This window comes from Heterodontus francisci, chromosome 13 (assembly GCF_036365525.1).
Source record: "Heterodontus francisci isolate sHetFra1 chromosome 13, sHetFra1.hap1, whole genome shotgun sequence".
In the NCBI taxonomy this organism is placed as follows: domain Eukaryota; kingdom Metazoa; phylum Chordata; class Chondrichthyes; order Heterodontiformes; family Heterodontidae; genus Heterodontus; species Heterodontus francisci.
In genome coordinates, this window is record NC_090383.1 from 77,828,302 (window position 1) to 77,852,556 (window position 24,255).

The 24,255-nt window shown below is 42.5% G+C and overlaps 1 protein-coding gene across 3 annotated transcripts in view; it reads right to left on the bottom strand.

Moving 5' to 3' along the window:
- The window catches only part of LOC137376446 (tyrosine-protein phosphatase non-receptor type 14-like), a 268,323-nt gene that overhangs the window by 107,710 nt on the left and 136,358 nt on the right, over positions 1 to 24,255 (bottom strand). For all 3 annotated transcript variants that reach the window (XM_068045035.1, XM_068045032.1, XM_068045034.1), the window contains one exon: positions 21,965 to 22,134. In XM_068045035.1, coding sequence (XP_067901136.1) covers positions 21,965 to 22,134 — 170 coding nt within the window. The remainder of the gene's footprint in view (positions 1 to 21,964; positions 22,135 to 24,255) is intronic.

The following is a 24,255-nucleotide window of genomic DNA, read 5'->3' on the forward strand; positions in this document are numbered from 1 at the left end:
AGCGGTGGGAAGAGGCCCTTAAGTGGCTGATTATAAACCTCTGAAGGGCCTCAATTGGCCTCTGTGTAGGGAGGCCATCTACAGCCTATCCTGTCCCTGACTAAATTCCTCTGCAACAGGAAGGCGACGGGCCCTCCGCGCCCCACCTCCTAGCCTGTCTCCGGGCCCATTGAATTCAGCCCTTTACATGCACTTCTTGTTTGATGGAGTGGACCATGTTGCTTTCTTAGCATGATTCAGATTGTTAACTCGGAAAGTATTTTAACCACCAAATACAGAGGCAAAAAAAATGCACAAACAAAGTAGCCCTTTCTCTGACAGAAACCCTCAACCATGTGTTTTCTGCACACCTGTCTCTCCCACACTCCACTGCAAGCTAGCACAAGTGTCAGACCCTTGCTGAGGCCTGTCCAAAATATGACATTCCTTCCACAAAGGAAGCCCTAGAGATTCTATCTTCACTTCCCCATCAGTCATTCCAAATAAATGAACCTCTTGTACTCAAACACAGCACATCTGCTGCCTTCTCACTGGGACTCGAGCGAGAGGAAAAAAAAGACACAACATGAAAGAGACCAACATAAAATGAAAAGGATTGCTTTTCCTTAAACCATTCCAATTGTAATGTAGCCCCTGCATAAGGGCCTTTGAGTGCCAATTGTAGTACATTCAGCGGGACAGGTTGACTGCAAGCCTTAACCTGATTCTTTTTTGTGTTAACTTTTGAGTCAGATCAACTCACACAACATACATCTTATGAACAACTACAACATAGTCTTTGACGATGTAAAATATCTGGGGCTGAATGTACTGAGAAAAATGCAATATTTAGTTTTGCTTACAGACTGAACTTTAAACCATTATTGTTAAACTTACGGGCTGCTCTCTGCTACAGCAGGGACCAATAAATACTCTTACAATAATTGGCTAGGATTTTATCAAAAAAAACTGTACCAGCCAAAACACAACATATTTTCAGCAACAATTTCAACACTAACTTCAAAAGTAGTAGCAGGAACAATGCTCTTATGATCAACACTGTACATGCAATGCCAAACTAGTCCAAATATTTAGATACGCAGATACAAACCCCAGGCAGAATGAGACAAAAGTACATAGTTTCAGCTGTTTACATAATATTTTGTAACAGACCCTTTCACCAACATATTTCATCTGCTTAGCTCATTATATAATTATAGCTCCTTTTACGAAACAATAGTTAATTAACATAACGTGCAAAATCTCTATTCCTGTTCATCCATTGGCTTGCTATTACTACACTGAAAGGGGAGAAAAAAGGGCTGAACTGTGCCGCGAGTGTCGAGAACCCAATGTGGGATCATTTACGGTCCCAACCCCACGCATTTCATTCGTGTCCCCACCAGCTTAATTTAATGGGAGGTGGCCAATTAGTGGGCTCCTTCACTTTAGTCGTCCAATTAGCGACAGCAGGCATGCTGTGGAAGTGGGTGGGCCAGAGTGCCTGAAGCAAAGGGCGGCCTGCAGCCCCACCGTGAAGGCTGTGTGCTGCTGATCTGAATGGAACTACAGAGGGCAGCACAAGATGAAGGCGCAATAATGTTAACGTGACTGGAAGACAATCCCTCCTGCCCAGCACTATCCGATGGATCGGTCAGCAGGGGAGGTGCAACCATTTGCAAGCCTTTGCAGGCAGATGGCTTGAGGATTACCTGTTTGGCCTTTCAAAGTTCAAACCGTATTTATCTCATGGCTCTCTGGCTTCCCACTCTGCTTTTGCCTCCTGTGAGTACGAAAGCTGCAAAGAAAGTGGGGGTTCCATGTGCCTTTGGCAAAATTGTGGTCCATTTGAGAAATGCTGCATAATTACATCAATAATTGCCTTAACTATCTGCTGTTACCACTGCCTGGTGCTTTGAGGTTACTGCTGCGCTCCCACCTCTGGGAAATGCGCATGGAGGCGGGAATGTGCCAGGGAAACAACCCAATGCTCTTTTTCCTAAATTTCCCACCTACCCACTCTCTTTCCCCCAACCCCCCCCAAAACCCCCTCTACAGAGCTGGGAAAATTCTGCCCAAAGAGACAAACTATCTCCAACGTTATAGTGTTACCTATCTGATATCCAGACCTCACCTCAAAAGTTGGGATGATACTAGGATAGATTCCAACCTGCACCACCATCCTGACAACACACTCAATCAATCCATTCAGACCTTATCAGCTGGTAATGAATTAACACACAAATCGGGAGGCAGGTTTGGGTACATGGAGTTAAATTGCCTAAAAGTGATGTCGGCTTAGAATCCTGACATTATCCCACCCTCTTCCAGGTTTCACCCTGGTGGTTTGAAGGTGAATAAGGAACCCCCATGCAGCTTTCGGGTAAGGCATTTAAATATTCAAATAGTTTAGTTCAAATATTTAAGTTTTAACCAAAGATTCTGGCTTTAACAGCCAGTGGACATATTTCCCAAACTGTCAGGAACTCGTCAGGGTCACCAAGGCCAGTGCACAGCAGGGAGAGTTACTTCAATGAAACTGACAAGCTGGGAAGCCTTTGATCAGCGAAACTGAAGTGTTGCAGCCATAGCCAGGTGAGAGACTGCTGGTCACTGCTCCTTCTCAGAGAGCACGTTCAGTGCTTGACCAGTGATTGCCAACATCTTGGAAGTCACTTTATCCATCTTGCACTTCATTTGCCTTCAGCTGCGCTTCCCTGCTGCCAGCCGTCACCACTCTCGATCATCAGTAAAGTGATGGAATGTGTTGTAAACAGTGCTATGAAGCAGCACTTGCTTAGCAATAACCTGCTCAGTGATGCTCAGTTTGGGTTCCGCCAAGGCCACTCAGCTCCTGACCTCATTACAGCCTTGGTTCAAACATGAACAAAAGAGCTGAACTCAAGAGGTGAGGTGAGAGTGACTGGCCTTGACATCAAAGCAGCATTTGACCGAGTATAGCATCAAGGAGCCCGAGCAGAACTGGGGTCAACGGGAATCAGGGGGAAAACTCTCCACTGGTTGGAGTCTTACGTAGCACAAAGGAAGATGGTTGTGGTTTTTGGAGGTCAATCATCACATCTCCAGGACATCACTGCAGGAGTTCCTCAGGGTGGTGCCCTAGGCCCAACCATCTTCAGCTGCTTCATAAATGACCTTCCTTCAATCATAAGGTCAGAAGTGGGGATGTTTGCTGATGATTGCACAATGTTCAACACCATTCGCGACTCCTCTGATACTGAAGCAATCCGTGTTGAAATGCAGCAAGACTTGGGCAATATTCAGCCTTGGGCTGATAAGTGGCAAGAATCATTCATGCCACACAAGTGCCAGGCAATGGCTATCTCAAACAAGGGAGAATTTAACCATCTCCCCTTGACATTCAATGGCATTGCCATCGCTGACTCCCCCACTATCAACATCCGGGGGGTTGCCATTGGCAGAAACTGAGCTGGAGTAGCCATATAAATACCGTGGCTAGAAGAGCAGGTCAGAGGCAAGGAATTCGGTGGCAAGTAACTCACCTCCTGACTCCCCAAAGCCTGTTGTTGGCGAGGGGCTGCAAGAAGTACAGAATTTGTTACAAACTGTTGGATTGTTTGTGAACTATAGTAACTTGGAGCTCAGACACTGGCCTGTGCTGGTAAAAACCAGTTTGAACTAATTAATTTATGTGACAAGACAAAGGAGAGATCACAGGAAAAGAGCCTTATTTGGACACGGTGTGATACTGGGGTCTTTGGGCCTAGGCCAATTAGGAGAAGATACGAACGAGGTGAGCAGGCTTAAACCAACCAGAAAGAGACAGCTCAGTTTTGAAGAGATAAGAAAGAGAATAAGTATAGAGATTCTCGGGCATAGAGCCAGCGAGAAACTCCGGAGACCAACCACCGCGAAAGTGGAAGACCCTGCGTGAGCAACGCAGCGACGACGTAAAAGAGAGCGAGAACAGAATGCCTGGCCAGCGTCAGCTCTCCCCTTTTTCGGGTATTATCCTTTGTTTTCTGTGACTAGGTCAGGGAAAGGTCAGAGGAACCTAGTGGGTGTGCTTATCAATTCTAGCTAGCTGTGTTATTAACTGTATAACCCAGTTTGAGTTGCATGCTTTTGTCTAACCAAGTGTATAAGCCTATTCTTACAGTGCACAACAACGTGAATAAAGTAAATTGATAGTTAAAGAAAGGACTGAGTTTCCTCCTCTTTGTACTAAGCCATTAACTGTAGCCGGTGGATTAGGTGGAGGGTGGCTCTCCTGTAACCCGATATCCCAAACACCCAGCCTGAGCCTGAATTAAGAGGACTTAGTCCCACGTGACAGCCAGGATCAAGTGGGTGAAGGGAATAAAGGGACCAAGGGGGGATGACTCCGCGCCACGGTTTACACTGTCCACCATCTACAAGGCACAAGTGAGGAGTGTGATGAAATACTCTCCTCTTGCCTGGATGGGTGCAGCTCCAACAACACCCAAGAAGCTCGACACCATCTAGGACAAAGCAGCCCACTTGATTGGCACCCCATCCACAAACATTCACTCCATCCAACACTGACGCACAGTGGCAGCAGTGTGTACCATCTACAAGATGCACTGCAGCAAAGCACCTTAGACAGCACCTTCCAAACCCACGACCTCGACCACCTAGAAGGACAAGGGCAGCAGATGCATGGGAACACCACCAACTGCATGTTCCCCTCCAAACCACACACCATCCTGACTTGGAAATGGATCGCCGTTCCTTCACTGTCGCTGGGTCAAAATCCTGGAACTCCCTTCCTGATAGCACTTGGACTGCAGCGGTTCAAGGTGGCGGCTCACCACCACCTTCTCAAGGGCAAATAGGGATGGGCAATAAATGTTGGCATAGCCAGTGATGCCCACATCCCATGAAATGGAAAGAAAAGAATGGGAGCAGCTTATGCAGTGCTACCTTGCACCTCTGATGAAGAGCAAGAGGTGCAATAACACCATCAGCAGCAAGAGCAACACCAGCACCAGATGCCATATCCTCAGCCACATGCTGCACCACTTGGCAGAGGGGATGGACACAGAGATTCAGGTCCAAGGAGATGAGACCCCCAATACAGGGTCTAAGGGCAGAGGATCAGAACTCTCAGTATGTGAGCATGTGCCTCAGGAGGCTCAGGTTTTAACGCAGGTTGTTGCTGATTCTGCAGCCTCATGGAACATAGCCTCATTCCTCGTGAGCCAGGTGGGCACACGTTGCCAGTGGCCATCAAGGTGCTCGTCACTGGAGGGCCGGCCACCCACCTCCCATCCCCAAGTCCACATCTCCTGCAAGGAGAGTTATGAGCGTTAGTAATGACTTCTGTAAATAGCAGGGAAGGACATTTGTGGAAAGTGACTGTAGAGATGGGTGTGAGAGGATAATAGGATGAAGGTGAGTAGGAGTGTTGCCTGTTCAAGTCAGGATGTGAGATTGTGAAGTGCCTTGAGAGAGAGGAATGTGTGGAACTACAAGGTGTGTTGTTCTGAGCAGTGCTGTGGAGGAGAATGCTGGGAATGTCAGAGTGTGGGGACTGACACCTGAAATTGCTATGCCACTCACCTTTCCTATGCTCCTGAGGTGCTAGATCCTCTTGGTGCACGTCTCCAGGTTGCAGGGATCACACTTTCATCCACCCCTACTTGGTTGGAGAGGTTGCCCTCTTCCTCCCATTCCTGAGAAAGATCAGCTCACTGTTGCCCTTCAGACCCCACAGCAGGACCTCTAGGTAAGAGTCAGAGACCCAGGCATCATGACTGTATGTGTGGGCTTGAGTATTAGAGAATATATGGTACTTGGAAGGGAAACTGAAAGTAGCTTTGTGCTTTGGGGGAAACACCTCTGGAGGTTGTTGTAAGGTCAGATCAGCTTGTGCTGCTGTACTGCACAGTAAGCAAGAAGTCTACAGAGGTCTTTAATAAAACACTTATTAAATCTTTGTTCAAGTTAAAGCTGTGATTACAAGTGTGATTCTTCAGCCTGAGATGTGATACCAAGGAGCAGCCTTCCTTGGTCTCCTCTCCCTTTATGTAGTTGCGGCAGCCTCAGAAATCTATGTCCAGTTGAGCCATTGTAACCCATGCTGGGGTCCCTTTAATTAGTAATCCTTCCTTTGACAGAATTGAAGCGTCATCCCGTCCACCCTCTCTGATTGCCAAGGGATACCCGAGGCAAGCTGCCAATGCCGTGACTCAGTTAAAGAGCCTCGGCAAAGCCCACTCCAGCTGTTAACAGGTTCCCAAACTGCCAATGGCCCTGTCATTTCAGCAGGGACCATCACTTGAAAATTCCACCCGTACTTTCTTCCATATCCCACGTATTCATCCCACAGCTGGTCCAGTCCTATTACATTGAGCAAGCAAGTGGATTTTATCCATGCAGATATAGCAGGGCCACACACAACACACATGCATACAATACACATGCGCAACATTCAAATTTTAAATACTGCCCACATATTTACAGAAACTTTGAGAATCTTTCTTGCACTTCTGAACAGGATACAAGAAAAGTTTTTTGCTCCATATACGATGCCTTTGCATTCCAAACATTCTTAATCTCTATAGTTTCTATTTTATTGATATTACTACTAGTCAGTAGCTCTCTGTTGTTCTCTTGTTCCTTCCAAACTGTAAATATGCTTTCCTACAGCCTCCTCCTCACCACATCCTCCAGTTAAATGCAAGATTCATTGCCTCCTCCTCTAACTTATTGTTACTGTGACTTCAAAGCTTTGAAGTCGCTACCTCCCACAGTCTTTTGTCCAACAACCTGCACCCTTTTAAATCCTAAGCAAGGTCCCACCTATTCACTACTTGCTGATGCACCCTCTCCTCTATTTTACTTATTTCAACTTTGGACCATGACCCTTCATCTTAGTTTTTCCAATTTTAAAAAAGTGCAACCAGAAATAATATTGTAAAAGCTTTTAGGGATGCTCAAGAAGGCTAAGCTCAAAAGGAGAAATAATTTTAGTTAGCTGTTCTCCACCTCCAGAAATCTCTCTATATATTGAATTCAGTTCTAGGGACAATCATTTCTTTGAAACTTCATTGTAAGTACATGTGGTCGTTGTTGCTACTGAAGGCAGTGCTCTGATGAGCATTTTCAATGTGAAAAATACCACGCCACTTGACACACAACAGCTGCTATTTTAGTGAAGATATATCTCACACCAATTGCACAATCTGGCCATCAGGTTCAACCACCATATTTTTTTTTCAGAAACTGAAATTTTGAATGTTGAAAATAAAGTTTAAAAATTTTTTAAAATCAAAATTACACATTTCACAATAACGTATGTAAATGTGTCCACTGAATTGTCTTGCATGTCTTTTAATGCACTTATTAAACTTTCTACTTGAAGACCTCAACCTCTCCCAGGGCTTGTACTTGATAATTTGAGAGCATTTTCCTTTTTCAGTGTACTTGTGTAAACGACAGAAAGGTGTGTATCAAAGAAGTTGTGGGGCCTTTCTCCTCACACCCACGCACTCATCACGAATGCAACACTCACTGCCCCACACCTCACATCTTAAATACTGTAGATGAACTATTTGGCTATGACAGACATTCTCTAAACACCTCTTGTCACTAATAATCTCTCACTGCTTGCAGAAGACGCTTGCTCACAACATGAGATAAGAGTGACGTCTCAACTCATTCCATCTTCGTTACCTCCGAAGAATCCTTGGCATCAGGTGGCAGGACCGTATCTCCAACACAGAAGTCCTCGAGGTGGCCAACATTCCCAGCATAAACACCCTACTGAGCCAGCGGCGCTCGAGATGGCTTGGCCATATGAGCCGCATGGAAGATGGCAGGATCTCCAAGGACGCATTGTACAGCAAACTCGTCACTGGTATCAGACCCACTGGCCATCCATGTCTCCACTTTAAAGACATCTGCAAACACAACATGAAGTCCTGTGACATTGACCACAAGTTGTGGGAGTCAGTTGCCAGTGATTGCCAAAGCTGGCGGACAGCCATAAAGGCGGTGAGTCGAAGAGACTTAGCAGTTGGCAGGAAAAAAGCCAGAAGTGCAAGGAGGCAGCCAACTGTGCAACAGCCCCAATAACCGATTTTATCTGCAGCGCCTGCGGAACAGTCTGTCACTCTAGAATTGGTTTTTATAGCTACTCCAGGCGCAGCTCCACAAACCACTGACCACCTCTAGGCGCTTACCCATTGTCTCTCGAGACAAAGCGGCCAAAGAAGAAGAAGAGTAGTTAACTGCTCAAGTGGTTATTAAACCCTTGAGAGGCATGAAATGACCATTAGTGCTGACAAATCCTGACATCTACCAGTCAACTATTGGCAAGTCTAAGGGAATCGTATACAGCAAACTCAACCAGCTATTTCACCCTGATGTATCACAGGAGAAAAAAAGATGAGGGATAAATCCCAAATTTTAATTGGTTTTATTTATAAATAACAACAACTTGTACTTATATAGCACCTTTAACATAGCACAGGAGGGATTATCAAACAAACATTGATACCATGCCACACAGATGACCAAAAAGCATGGTCAAAGAGGTAGACTTTCAGGAGCACCTTAAAGGATGAGGGAGAGGTAAAGAGGCAGAGGGGCTTAGGGAGGGAATTCCAGAGTGCAGGGCCTAAGCAATAGTGGTGTGAAAAAAATCAGGGATGCGCAATAGGCCAGAACTGGAGAATCACAGAGATATTGAAGGGTCATAGGACTAGAGGACGTTACAGAGATGGTAAGTGGCAAGGCCATGAAGGGATTTGAAAACAAGGAGAGAATGTTAACATGGAGGTGTTGTCACACTGGGAGCCAATGTAGGTCAGTGAGCACAGGGGCGATGGGTGAATGGGACTTTGTGTGAGTTAGAACATGGTTAGCAGAGTTTTAGTTGAGCTCCAGTTGACGGAGGGTGCAAGATGGGAGGCTAGCCAAGAAAGCATTGGAATAGTCAACTCTACAGGAAACAAAGGCATGGATGAGTGTTTCAGTAGCAGATGAGCTGAGACCTTTGAAGGAAAACAGAATATTTACCAAAAGCTCAAATGCCATGTTCCAAATGATATATAACTTGGTGGAAAATCAGCTTGTAATATTATACGTGGTTATTATTATTTTTGGTCAGCAAGATATCTGACTTGTCCAGAAACCCATCATGTTTAATAATTTCCATTTCAAACTATTGATAAATCTAAACCCATCTGTAGAGTGCCTGTTTGCCCTATATGTAGTGCATGCTGTAGGGGTAAATCACATTTACCCAAATCTAAAGTGCATAGATGCGAGTCGGAAGAGCTACAGCAAAAGAATTCCCCAAACGTCCATACTAATTAAACTTCAGGAGCTTCTTGATCTAAACTAGTTAAGAATCGCACAGATCATGAGAGTAGATTACTAATATAATTCCCATTGCTTGTCCAGTTCGGACCATCCTGTCTATTAGGGTTTTAGCCAAGAGGTTTATCTGGAACTGAGTGAGAATCATCAACAGTCCTTTGTAATAGACCAGACTTCTCCAGCTATGGTTTCAAATCGACCAGATTAACTTAGCTCTAAGCTTCCATTGGCAGCCATACTGTTTTAACCCCAAAGATACTCAAGAAGGTAGCTCACCAACACCTTCTCAAGGGCAATTAGGGATGAGCAATAAATGCTGGCCTAGCCAGCGACGAACGAATAAAAACTCTGCTTAACTCATACGCTTGCAAGAAAGAAATGATCATGGAACAGACAGATAGCATGCAAATTATATTACATAAAGCCTACCATCTAATGATCGCAAAACTCCATTAAGATAAATAGATGAATGTTAGCATTTTAAAATAATTCATTCCAACTGGCATCCCACAGAAAGATAAATAACACATCAACTGCATAGCGAATTGCTACTAAACCAAATCAATGTTTAACCATCCATACATTTCTGGATGGTTACATTTCTGCAAACTAGTCCAACTTTAGTTGCATTTTCATGCTTTAGTGTACTTTATCTGATAATACAATTTGACATCTGCAGAAGAATTGAATGTGTTAACTCCTTGGAAACTTGTAGAACAGATAAAACAAGGGCAGTAGAACCTCACAACCCAAGAATTTCACATACTGCTCTGCTAAACTTAATGCCAAATTCTTCCACGATTTTCAACCACATAAGGGCCTCCACACAAATGCTGCTTTTAAACTCCTGCACAACACTCATGATTATGTTGACACCCAACTACAGCTTTTAAGTTTACAGTCTGGCAGCAGGAGAAATTCCTGAGATGTTTAGCTAAGTTTAACTGGAGCCCTTTTGATTTTCTCTCATCATGATCAGAATAGTGCCTTAGATAGTAGGGTCTAGCGAAGGGACTAAGAAAGAAAAGCACAATATTCAGGAGTATTTCTGTTTCTTACTAAGCAGATCAGAACCAAGGAAAATAAGGATATAATGCATTTGCTTCCGTCTTGAAAAGAAGTCTTCACAAAATTGTCAGTAATAGTGAAACTAGTTTTTAAACTGTAACCTTTATAAGTAAGGGTATGCATCCAATTTTCCAATCAAAACAGATCTCATATCCCTACTAGGAGACGTATAACAGCTTAAAAGCATCTCGAGTGAACAGGAGATTTTGTCTTTAACATCCACAGTAATTGTACTTCACTTTGAAACTCTGCAGACATATATTAAATGTAAATGTCAAAGAATTCAGAAAAAGTGGCAGAAGTTCACAATCTTCAAAATTTGTTTTTTTTAAAGCAACACCCTTTAGTTTATCAATGGACTGGTTTTCCCAAAGGGGTGTTCAATGTCTTGATTTTTAATGGGAGCTCTAGTATCCAGCAGCAAGATGTCCTTCACAGTAGTTAGCTTAATAGCAAAATAGAAGTACCATCTACTGTGTTAAAGGCTGAAAAAGAATTTGTTAATGGTATATTAGATGGATAGTTCCCAAGTTTCTCGAGTAAGAAGCCAGTTTGACTAACCCAGGGTCAAAGGCTTCAATTAGAAGTTTAAAAAAAAATTACATTCTGAGAGGGAGTAACTTTGGTCTCACCACTACCAAACCTCCAGCCCCACCCCATGTTATAATATGTATGGTAGTTTCATCTTAAGAAATAAATTAAAAAGAATATTCTGAGGGGGCTCCTTCAGTCTAGATATAGTGGACTTTTTAATTGAGTGTGCCTTCCACAACATATTGATTATTTTGAATCTTGAAGTCATGATATTTGCAAAGTATGAAGAATATTATTAATGATCTCTTGTCTGCATTAATGTTTTGTGGAATGTAATACTTTATTAGAAAAGTTGACTGCTGCACTTTCGGTGTATTAGCGTAGTCCTCCTGTTGTATAATCCACCCACGAGTGTTGCATTACTCACTGGAGCTGACCAGAAATTCATTGTGTCTTGTAATTTGAATTCAAAAGAGGCAAGAAAAATATGGCAGACTTTCCTCCTTCCTGCAGATAAATCTCCTGGGTTAATCAAAATGCTGCCTTCAAACAGCATGCTTGAGCTGTTTGTACATGCATACTCTAGTCCCTTTAGTGGACTTGGTAGCACCGTAACTGGATGCCAATCATTCACAACAATAAATTGGATACAGGCTCATGATTATGGTAGAGCAAGATTAAAACCATACATCCTGGTTTGAAAGCAATGGAAAAAGCAGGTCTTTTTGTTTCCGAATCCAGAGATTCCTGAGGATTAGAAATTTCACCAAACTGTTGTTTTTGACTTAGTTAACAAAATATACATTTTTAATCACTTCCTCCAAGACTTGTTGAAAGCAATTTTTGTTGATAACAAGCAAATTCCTTTTTGAAATATCTTCTACTGTGTTAAGAATCAAGAACTGACAGAACAATCTTGCTCTTCTAGAGGCAGACAAGGTAGGAAGGAGGTTGGGGGTACTGGGAGAAAATTACTATTTACATACCAAGTTGGAGGAGAGGATGTACATACACTGTAAAGTATTCCTCCTAATAAGAGAGATTAAAAATTGCTTAGTGGGTCTCTTTGCCACGGAGACATAGTCCTACATATGCCCATAGAAAGGCTGCCTTTTGGAACATTGTTATTTTGGATCCCTCATGTAACTGGATAAAATATTTGGCAGATTATTTTTTTAGGGTATGGATAAACTGTGTAACCCATCAAAATCTATATCTCCTTGAAAGATTGGAGAGAGAAATTGACTCACTGCACTGAAACAACATTTTTATGACCGTTTGGCAAATTTTCTATTCTTCAACTGACATAAGTCAATGCTGGAGAATGGAATATTTGCAGTTTAAAACAACCAGGGTCAACATCAAGCATTTGCAATACAGGTTAATGCAAAGCTCCATCTGCTTTCCCAACAATGTGCCTCTTTCTCAGAACAGCAACCACCACTGCAATGGTGTGACATTTTTCTATTTCTCATCAGTCAGCCGCACAACTCTGTTAAATCTCCCATAGGAAGCACAACATTCTGAAGCATTGGAGATGAAGTTTAGATAGGAGCATGTGGCTTCATTGCCATGGATGAGTGGGTATCTCTGGGTGAATGCCTATCAATGCCTATGGCTTCTGAACAGTCAGGCAACCTCAGTTCTTCCTCTTGATTCTCCTCCTAAAGGTCAAGGGGAATATGACAAGAAAAGGACATCTTTGTTGCAAAGCTGCCAAACTCCAAAATTAAAGGCTTCAACTCTGAAAAAAATGCTTCAGCTTCCCAATACTTCTAAATTTGATGAAGGTACAGATCTAATTAATCAGAAATTGTTCTCAGAATTTTATGTACATGGCCACTTTGCAGCACTTCCATTTTCCTACCTCTACTAGCAACCTGCAACAGTTTTTTTTTTAATTGCACATGGCTTTTGAAAGAAGGAAACAGTGTTTCACATTCAACATGCATAGCACTACTACTTACACGCTAGGGACTGGATTTTCTTCTCCTGCCGCAGGCAACATGATGGGCAGAAAAAATGGCAGCCCGCACCGCCATGCCGCTGCAATCTTCTTCGCAGCAGTTCAGGATAATGTGCCAGTTGGGCCGCTCCCACCTCATCATGTGGGGGGGGGGGGGCGGCGGGCTCTCCGACGCTGGCAATGGTGTCAGCTGCCTGTGCGCAGGTGCTGGTGCCATTTTTAAATGGCAGATAGCCCTGCCAAGTCATTTAAATTTTTAAAGGGCTACCCCCACCCCACCCATATACTGCTGATAAATCTATCATCCCTCCCCCCATAGCAATTAAATTCAACATTTGCCCTCTCCCCCAACCCCGCCAAAACACTGGCCTTCAACACTTGACCTTCCCCCCCCCCCCCCCACAAAAGGATCAAAGTGCAGAGGTCACCCCTTCCCACCCTCCCCTACACTAGTAATTTGCATTAGAGCCCGTTCTCCTCCCAACTGCACTAAAAATCATAAGCTCCCTCCTTCCCCACTATGGTGGGGCCTACTTTCCCTGGAAGGGAAAGCGAAGGCGCGAGTGCCGACCGCCACTAGGAAGAGCGCAGCCTGAAGGTAAGATCGCTGGTGATTTTATTTATACATACTCATTTCATTAATTTAAATATGTCAATCCAGATCCTGTCGCCCAACAGCAGGAGGGTCGCCATGGAGCCTCACCGCTGCTGGGAAGAACAGGCCCTGCACTCCCAGCAATGGGCTCCGTGGTGGGCTGCTGCTGGAACGATCTTCCAGCACCACCCACCCACCCCCCGCCATGGAGCCTGATGTCGGGAGTTCAGTAAAATCCCGGCCTAGGTATGTGCTTATTGCAAACGCTGCAGGAAGAAGGGTAAAGACAAGGCAACTGCTTCAGATTTACCTCCATTTACTGCCCTGCCCTCCAAAAGCCTGAAGAAAAACCTAACACACTGTGTCTGAGTTGCAATGATTTAGCAAAGCATTGGCATATGATGACTAATAAATGGATGCAGCATTGCATTCATTAGCAGTCAAGTTACCTGACTCATGAAACTAATACAATGTGGTGGTAGCTGTCTCTAGACTAACTTTGGAATAAATCTGTTTTCTTAAGCTAAAAATGTTAACCTTTTGACACAAGAAAGACAAAAAGGAACACTGTGGGTCTTTCATTGAAAGTCATAGCAGAGCGTGTTCTGATAAGGTTGGAATGTAAAAATTTTTCTCCCTTCTTCCATGAAAATCTTTCCGACTACTAAGTTACCGAACAATGAGCATTCACTTCAGCTGTAAAACTAAACATACACTCGGACTTTTTCTTTGACTTAGAACAAATTCCATTGTTCTGATGAGCCATTTATGAGCTTTTTGAATCATTATGCATCTCCATCAAACATCCTAAAATATATTTTGAGGTACTCCGACCTCTATAATCATTACTTTTTGTTGTTTGGGGGAGGGGGGGGGGGGGGTGCGTGGAACAGAGGTTCATTGAAAAAAGGATATTTGCTGTATGTTCATTATTTTTTTTAAAAATTAACTGTTTTGGTGGTAGTCAGGAAAATACAAAACCCTGCTGAGGTTAAGAGTATTCCAAGAAAGTCTGTGGCTTACACTTTTGTAAATTTCCTAACATGTATCATGCAAATATTTAAATAAACTTGTTTCTGGTGCTGCAAAATCTCCTATTCACAGTCAGAGAAAGTTCTGGAAACTGAAAATACTGGGAATGCATAACTATGTGGAAAGTGAGGACATTCAAGAAACAGTTGCAAAACAGGCATTGTGACTTTTACTGAGACACTAAGTGTCCTGCCAGAGAAATGTCAGCAGTGGAAAATGCATCCCACTAGCTATTTCATGATTCATTGCTTTGAGACTCGTCTCATTTGAAATGCCTGACCAGCTGACAAATAATTGTCAGGTTTAATGGTGAGGTTTAGTTTCATCCATGCAATATGCTAATACCTGTCCAACAACTACATTGTTGAACTAATTTCCAGCTTGGATTTGAGGTGGTAAAAGGAAATGATTATAATTCTTTGTTCCAAAGGGAAATGGGGCAACAATCTATCTAACAGGAAACCTGGTTGAGTCTGAAGAACCACATAATGGCTACATCAAATTGCTACCCAATATCTCGGCACAGTGGCGGCACAGTGGCGCAGTGGTTAGCACCGCAGCCTCACAGCTCCAGGGACCCGGGTTCGATTCCGGGTACTGCCTGTGTGGAGTTTGCAAGTTCTCCCTGTGTCTGCGTGGGTTTTCTCCGGGTGCTCCGGTTTCCTCCCACAAGCCAAAAGACTTGCAGGTTCATAGGTAAATTGGCCATTATAAATTGTCACTAGTATAGGTAGGTGGTCGGGAAATTTAGGGATAGGTGGGGATGTTTGTTGGGAATATGGGATTAGTGTAGGATTAGTATAAAAAATGGGTGGTTGATGGTCGGCACAGACTCGGTGGGCCGAAGGGCCTGTTTCAGTGCTGTATCTCTAATCTAAATCTCCTACATTGGCTCAGCATCAACTTTTTCCTTATGTCTCTGTGAAGCCACTTGGAATGCTTTTCTACATTAATGCTGCAATGCAAATCAAGTTGGTGGTGCTGTTGAATGCAATTAGGTCCAAATTTGGGAGACCCATTAGGATTTCATTTTGGACTGTCTGAATGTCAACTGGAAACTGGTTGATTGTGCATTGATAATCCAACCTGACAGTTGAGAAAAATGTTTTCTCTGCATGAGAATCGTAGATTACAATGCAGTATGAGTTTACCAGAATTATTTTCACTCCATTTGCTCTGATTTTCTAGATTCTCTTGAGATTAAGGGAATTGGAGGAAGAAAAAATAATGTTTAAAGTAGAGATTGACAGATTTCTAAATACCTATGACATAAAGGGATATGGGGATAGTGTGGGAAAAAGGTATTGAAGTGAATGATCAGCCATGATCGTACTGAATGGCAGAGCAGGCTCGATGGGCTGAATGGCCTACTCTTGTTCCTATGTTTCCAGAAAAGGGTGAAACTTTCCAGTTCATCCACAGTCCTTGAGCAGAAATACAAAAGCACAATGTTATCTATCCAGAGGTGTGCTCGCTTAACTCACACTAAAACTTGAATGGCTTATGGGCCAAGTATGGCATTATTCATAGATGTTAGCTTGGCTTAGTGGTAGCACTTCTGCACTGAGTCAGAAGCCCCACTTCAGCATTTGAATCCAATCTAATCTGGAATAATGGACCTAGTTTGTCGACTGAGGATGCAACTGAGGCAGCTTCTGCATTTCAGTTCAAACACCCCAGGCAGTGGTCTAGAGTAATTGGAAATGATGCACTGTCAGGAGTCAGACTTTCAGATGAGACATTAAACCCCATTCACCTGTTCCGGTGGTTTAAGTTGGGCATTAAAAGCTCCTGTGGCACTATTCAGAGAAGATCAGGGAGCTCTCCCAGTGTCCCCCAAAACATTGCCCTTCAACGAACACCACCAAAAACAGATTAAACCATCATTCATCTCATGACTGTTTTGTAAGATGTTGCTTTACACAAGATGGCTACTTCATTTACCTATATAATAGTCAATGCATATCAATTCATTTGTACGTGAAACATTTTGATGCGTTTATGAGAAATGTGATAAAAAACTATTTAACTGCAAATCTTTCTTTTCCTTTCTCACATATCTTTCTCTCAATTGTCTGTTGCAGGTAGAATTGTTTCTATGGCAATTACCTGGGATGGAACCATGAAGATCATAAGGACCATGGCAGCTACATTCACTGCAAGATCCCAGATGAAGGAAATGATGGAATCAAAACATCTATTCAAAGTTTCCTTCCAAGTAGGTGAGGGCACTAAAGAGGAACAGTGACCTTCCTAAAGAGTCAATATCCTAGGCATTCAAATATCTTCCAGTGCGTGGATGGCTGCCTCAAGGAGGTGAGCGAGACTCAACCTACAGCATAGCAGAGAGGAACTGGGATTACTCCCAGAATAATGGTGCTCATGTTGAAAAATGTCACAAAGGGATTAGAATTTTTTTTTTTTTTAGAATTAGAATTAGAATATTACAGCGCAGTACAGGCCCTTCGGCCCTCGATGTTGCGCCGATCATCTGACCTACACTATTCCATTTACATCCATATGTCTATCCAATGACCACTTAAATGCCCTTAAAGTTGGCGAGTCTACTACTGTTGCAGGCAGGGCGTTCCACGCCCCTACTACTCTCTGCGTAAAGAAACTACCTCTGACATCTGTCCTATATCTTTCACCCCTCAACTTAAAGCTATGTCCCCTCGTGTTTGCCATCCTCATCCGAGGAAAAAGACTCTCACTATCCACCCTATCTAACCCTCTGATTATCTTGTATGTCTCTATTAAGTCACCTCTCCTCCTCCTTCTCTCTAACGAAAACAACCCCAAGTCCCTCAGCCTTTCCTCGTAAGACCTTCCTTCCATACCAGGCAACATCCTAGTAAATCTCCTCTGCACCCTTTCCAAAGCTTCGACATCCTTCCTATAATGCGGTGACCAGAACTGCACGCAATACTCCAGGTGCGGCCTCACCAGAGTTTTGTACAGCTGCATCATGACCCCGTGGCTCTGAAACTCGATCCCCCTACTAATAAAGGCTAACACACCATATGCCTTCTTAACAGCCCTATTAACCTGGGTAGCAACTTTCAGGGATTTATGTACCTGGATACCAAGATCTCTCTGCTCATCTACACTACCAAGAATCTTCCCATTAGCCCAGTACTCTGCATTGCTGTTACTCCTTCCAAAGTGAATCACCTCACACTTCTCCACATTAAACTCCATTTGCCATCTCTCAGCCCAGCTCTGCAGCCTATCTATGTCCCTCTGTACCCTACAACACCCTTCGACACTATCCACAACTCCACCGACCTTCGTGTCATCCGCAAATTTACTAACCCACCCTTCTACACCCTCATCCAGGTCGTTTATAAAAATGACAAACAGCAGTGGCCCCAAAACAGAACCTTGCGGTACACCACTAGTAACTAAACTCCAGGATGAACATTTGCCATCAACCCCCACCCTCTGTCTTCTTTCAGCTAGCCAATTTCTGATCCAAAGCTCTAAATCACCTTCAACCCCATACTTGCGTATTTTCTGCAATAGCCTACCGTGGGGAACCTTATCAAACGCCTTACTGAAATCCATATACACCACATCCACGGCTTTACCCTCATCCACCTGTTTGGTCACCTTCTCGAAAAACTCAATAAGGTTTGTGAGGCACGACCTACCTTTCACAAAACCGTGCTGACTATCGCAAATGAACTTATTCTTTTCAAGATGATTATAAATCCTGTCTCTTATAACCTTTTCCAACATTTTACCCACAACCGAAGTAAGGCTCACAGGTCTATAGTTACCAGGGCTGTCTCTACTCCCCTTCTTGAACAAGGGGACAACATTTGCTATCCTCCAGTCCTCCGGCACTACTCCTGTCGACAATGACGACATAAAGATCAACAACAACGGCTCTGCAATCTCCTCCCTGGCTTCCCAGAGAATCCTAGGATAAATCCCATCTGGCCCAGGGGACTTATCTATTTTCACACTTTCCAAAATTGCTAACACCTCCTCCTTGTGAACCTCAATCCCATCTAGCCTAGTCGTCTGTATCTCAGTATTCTCCTCGACAACATTTTCTTTCTCCACTGTAAATACTGACGAAAAATATTCATTTAACACTTCCCCTATCTCCTCCGATTCCACACACAACTTCCCACTACTATCCTTGATTGGCCCTAACCTATCTCTAGTCATTCTTTTATTCCTGATATACCTATAGAAAGCCTTAGGGTTTTCTTTGATCCTATCCGCCAATGACTTCTCGTGTCCTCTCCTTGCTCTTCTTATCTCTCCCTTTAGATCCTTCCTGGCTAGCTTGTAACTCTCAAGCGCCCTAACTGAGCCTTCACGTCTCATCCTAACATAAGCCGCCCTCTTCCTCTTGACAAGCGCTTCAACTTCTTGAGTAAACCACGGCTCCCTTGCTCGACAACTTCCTCCCTGCCTGACAGGTACATACTTATCAAGGACACGCATTAGCTGCTCCTTGAATAAGCTCCACATTTCGTTTGTGCCCATCCCCTGCAGTTTCCTTCCCCATCCTACACATCCTAAATCTTGCCTAATCGCGTCATAATTTCCTTTCCCCCAGCTATAATTCTTGCCCTGCGGTATATACCTGTCCCTGCCCATCGCTAAGGTAAACCTAACCGAATTGTGATCACTATCGCCAAAGTGCTCACCTACATCTAAATCGAACACCTGGCCGGGTTCATTACCCAGTACCAAATCCAATGTGGCATCGCCCCTGGTTGGCCTGTCCACATACTGTGTCAGAAAACCCTCCTGCACACACTGGACAAAAACAGACCCATCTAAAGTACTCGAACTATAGTATTTCCAGTCAATATTTGGAAAGTTAAAGTCCCCCATAACCACTACCCTGTTACTCTCGCTCCTGTCGAGAATCATCTTCGCTATCCTTTCCTCTACATCTCTGGAACTATTCGGAGGTCTATAGAAAACTCCCAACAGGGTGACCTCTCCTCTCCTGTTTCTAACCTCGGCCCATACTACCTCAGTAGACGAGTCCTCAAACGTCCTTTCTGCCGCTGTAATACTTTCCTTGATTAACAATGCCACACCCCCCCCTCTTTTACCCTCTTCTCTGTTCTTTCTGAAACATCTAAATCCCGGAACCTGCAACATCCATTCCTGCCCCTGCTCTACCCATGTCTCCGAAATGGCCACAACATCAGGATCCCAGGTACCAACCCATGCTGCAAGCTCACCCACCTTATTCCGGATGCTCCTGGCGTTGAAGTAGACACACTTTAAACCAAGTTCTTGCTTGCCAGTGCCCTCTTGCGTCCCTGTAACCTTATCCCCTACCTCACTACTCTCAACAGCCTGTACACTGGCACTGCAATTTAGGTTCCCATTCCCCTGCTGATTTAGTTTAAACCCCCCCGAAGAGCACTAACAAATCTCCCCCCCAGGATATTGGTACCCCTCTGGTTCAGGTGAAGACCATCCTGTTTGTAGAGGTCCCACCTACCCCAGAAAGAGCCCCAATTATCCAGGAAACCAAAACCCTCCCTCCTACACCATCCCTGCAGCCACGTGTTCAACTCCTCTCTCTCCCTATTCCTCTCTTCGCTAGCACGATGTCATCCACAATATTAGTATCCTCAGAACGTGATCCATGCATGGTTCAACTCCAGTTCTGTATAGAGAATATGGGAAGAAGAATGGAACCTTTGCCATGGGTGGTCCTATAAGGAAAACGCTAACTTTGAAAGAAAAAAAGATACCACCTGATTGAGATACATAAAAAAGTTGAGATATTATAACACAATAGCTATAGATGGTCCTGTAAACAAAAGTGTAAAACGAATATGTCTCTGAAACTTAAAAGTTTATTACTTGTGATGAATTCAGAATTAATCCTAATCTCTTTGATGGCCCATTAAGGACTCTGCAGACAAACTATCCCATCAAAGTGTTAAACATTCTACTCAAATTGGCACTTTTGATCAGTGACACAGAACAGTACTCTGTATTTGAAGAATTACCCAAGGCTAGTTCAAAATCAAATCTCTTTTTCATTATTTTAGGCTTTTAAGTGACTTTCCTCTCATTACTGTGCCTGCTGAAAACATTAAATGAAATCTCTATGACAAATGCCTTAGGTACTGACTTTAAAAGAAGTCAGCGTTGGTAATTAACATTTTCAGTGGTGGAAATGCGTTTCTTTATAATGAACAGTTCTGCTGACAATTGATTTAGTTTGTCATGCCAATCACTGCAATTTTAAATTCATGAAGCACTTTTAAGATTACAAGCTCAGCTTTTAGAAGCAATGAAGAAGATGCCAGAACAGAGAAGTTATAAACTATAAGGAAAGACTGAACAGACTGGGGCTCTTTTTTTTTTAGAAAATAGAGGCTGAGGGGTGACCTAATAGATGTCTTTAAAATTATGAAGGGGTCCGGTCGAATAAACATGGAGAAAATGTTCCCACTTGGAGGGGAATCCAAAACTAGGGCCATAAATATAATAGTCACTAATAAATTCAATAAGGAATTCAGGAGAAACCTCTTTACCAAGAGAGTGGTTAGAGTGTGGAACTTGATACCACGTGGAGTAGTTGAGGCAACCACCATAAGAAGCATTTAAATAGAAGCTAAATAAAACACATGATGGAGAAAGGAATAGGAGGTTATGATTTTGAGGCTAGATGAGTAAGGTGGGAGGAGGCTTGTGTGAATCATAAACACCAGCACTGGGCATTTGGGCCAAATGGCCTGTTGGAATTGCACAAGTTATTGGAATTACATGCAGGTACATTGATTCCACGTGACTCTGTAACAAATGTTGCAGGTATGCACGTACACATGAAATGTTCAAAAATTAAAAACTGTGTTCTGCATTTAAGTAACATATTTGAAATGTCTCTACGGTAGTAGTTTTGAAAGTATGCTTAAAATAGTTTTGATATGGGGTTATTTGAGAGAGACAGGAATAGCACAATGATGCACAATAATTATGCATTTAAGTGCGCTTTTTCACATACATCATAGATAGAAACATTGGAAACCCAAACTCTTTTCTTCAACACCTTCATCTCACAACTTATTCCTCGTTTTTCTATTCCCCTTGCTACACAACACCCACTCTTTCTTGTCCAAAATCCTATATGTGACAGCACTATAGAAATAGATACAGCTGACGTTGAAATGTACTGCAAATCATTCAGCATTCAAAAGCAAGAGAAAAAAAGTTAGCATTTCAGATGTGACCCTGCAACAGAACTGATGAAAGAGTTTGACCGAAAATGTTAATCTTTTGCTTTCAGTGATTTTAAGCATTTCCAACTTTTTATTTCAGACTTTCAGCATTCACAGTTTTAGTTTTATTTCATCAATTTTATATTCTTGCCTAATGAAAATCTTGAACAAAGATTATCCTCCTGAGCACTATTGCCATGACATTTTACTAGACAGCTAGACAAAATGCTTGTTGGCTTTCTGTACCTTGTGACCTCTTGCTGAAGTCTTGATACACTGGGTACGTAGAACATCACTCCAAAGAAGAGGAGAGGCTCATTGGCAAATTTGTCCAGTTGTTTTTTCAGAGCTTTTTCTAACTCCACCCATCGTCCCTGTTGAGTCTTACTGAGAAACCAAAGTCCAAAATAATGTGTCTGGTGGAAAAAACAAGACAAAGTTATTTGATAGGCAAGTACATTCTGATATTCCTACAGCTCCAAGAATCAACACACAGGAAATTAAAAGCTTCACAACATCCAGTTTATTCCTGATAATGCATAGTCGTTTTCTCATGAAACATGAATAATGTTAATTAAACATGCAATAACACAACAATTTATTGCTGAAAAATTAATCTTTGAATCATTTAAATTAAGAGATTTTGAATTAAGAGTAGATTATATTCAATGTTTCCTTTACTTGCCAAGGAACAATGATTTCCAATCCTTAATTATTACAGAGATTCTCTTCACGTGATAAGTTTTTCAAACATTGGCAACTCTAAAACAGAAGCTGAATTCCTTCAGAAATTTGTAATTCACAAAACTTTACAAGGTATTTCACAAATGTGCATCAGTTATCTTATTTTACTGAACTGCTGAACAGAATTTCAAAGAAGATTTAAAGACAATTTTGTGGTATCCCTGTAACATCCTTCTGCATTTTCATACGCTTTATAACAATTTTCACTATTATTCCAAATCTTTATAAGGGTTTGGCCGAGAACTGGATTAATATTCAGCGTGACCTAGGGAACTACTGCAACTTTAATAAATTAGCACAGGAGCAAGTTTTTCTCTCCAAGTCTTCCTGACACTGTCAAAATGACGAATGGCCACATTCAATAATCTTTCAAATTTTTTAAATTATGAATTAATCTTTCAAATTGTACTGGTGCAACTTTAGCACCAAATATCCCATTGGTCAAAAGATTTTGCTCTGTTTGCACAGCAAAGAAAAGCCAATGATCACATTTCAATTTACAGAAAGCACATGCAGCTCCAATTTGCAGTTCCATTTCCAGAGACAAGTGACCTACAGGGATACAGACAAACTGAAAGCTAAGGCAGAAAAGCACAATGATGAAAGAGTAATCCTAAAAAGGAGCCTGCTTGTTTTGATATAGATTTCAATATATAGGTCACCAAAACAGCAAAGGGAAGATCAGAGTAACAAAAGCGACAACTGATGAATAACCAAACTGTACAAAGTTACGGTTTTAAAATGAGTAACAAAATCAGTCTAGAAATCCAAACCAAAGATACAGGCTCCCATTAGTCATTTTAAACTTTTCTCTTCAGTGCTTACACTTTCAGCCAGGATCTGAATTTCTTTTTTAACTGTCCAAAATTAATGAACCAACATCATTATCTACTTTTGTGTTTTATTTTTCATAGAAGAAACAAATAACAATGTATTTATATAGCACCTCTAAGAGAAAAAAAACCCAAGATGTTTCACAAGGGCATAATCCGACAAATGTATGAAGAGGGGAAGAAGGAGATATTAGGAAGATGACCACAAGCTTGCTCAATGAGTTAAGTTCTAAAGAGGGTTTCTGATCTCTCTGAAGGCAGACTGGACTAACACTAGATGAGGTAAAGTTTAGCTCAAGTCATACATTTCTTTATTCTACAGGAAGGTGAAACAGAGCAACAGATATGATCAGAATCACTCGGCTCGTTTGCTACAACTTATATTCACATAATAAATGAAATAAGGAAAAAGCAATGTTATACCTCCAACCAGTGGGTCATCTTAGTTAAACACAACACAGACTGCGTTGTTCCCTATGGCGGTTTTTCAGTGTTGGGCCTTTCCATGTTCTGGGCCCATCAGTAGGGCATGATGAGATGCTCCTGACTGTGGATAACCATGTCAGGTAGGTCTTTAAGAATGGGTCTAAGTTCCTGGCATTTCCTCAAATCAAGCTGGACACTTTTCAGATTGGCCCATATTTTGTTGGGCTTCAATTCTACAATTTATCAATATTTTTTTGATGGTGCAATATGATGATGCAAAAGAATATAAATGGAGTAAAAGAAAAGGTAAATTAAAAAGGGAAATAAAAAGTATTTTTAAGAATTGTCTAAGCACACTTCCAGGACACTTCTTTCGAGTAACTTTTTCCCATTATAAATTCCTATACCCACATTTAAGATAGCTGTTCACACTGTTAATCTTTCCCACTGTTTGGGTGGTATTGGATATAGCTGGAGAGTCGGTGAGAGCCCTGCGTCACCTCTTTTTGGAAGGCCTGCTGACTTAAGTCCCAA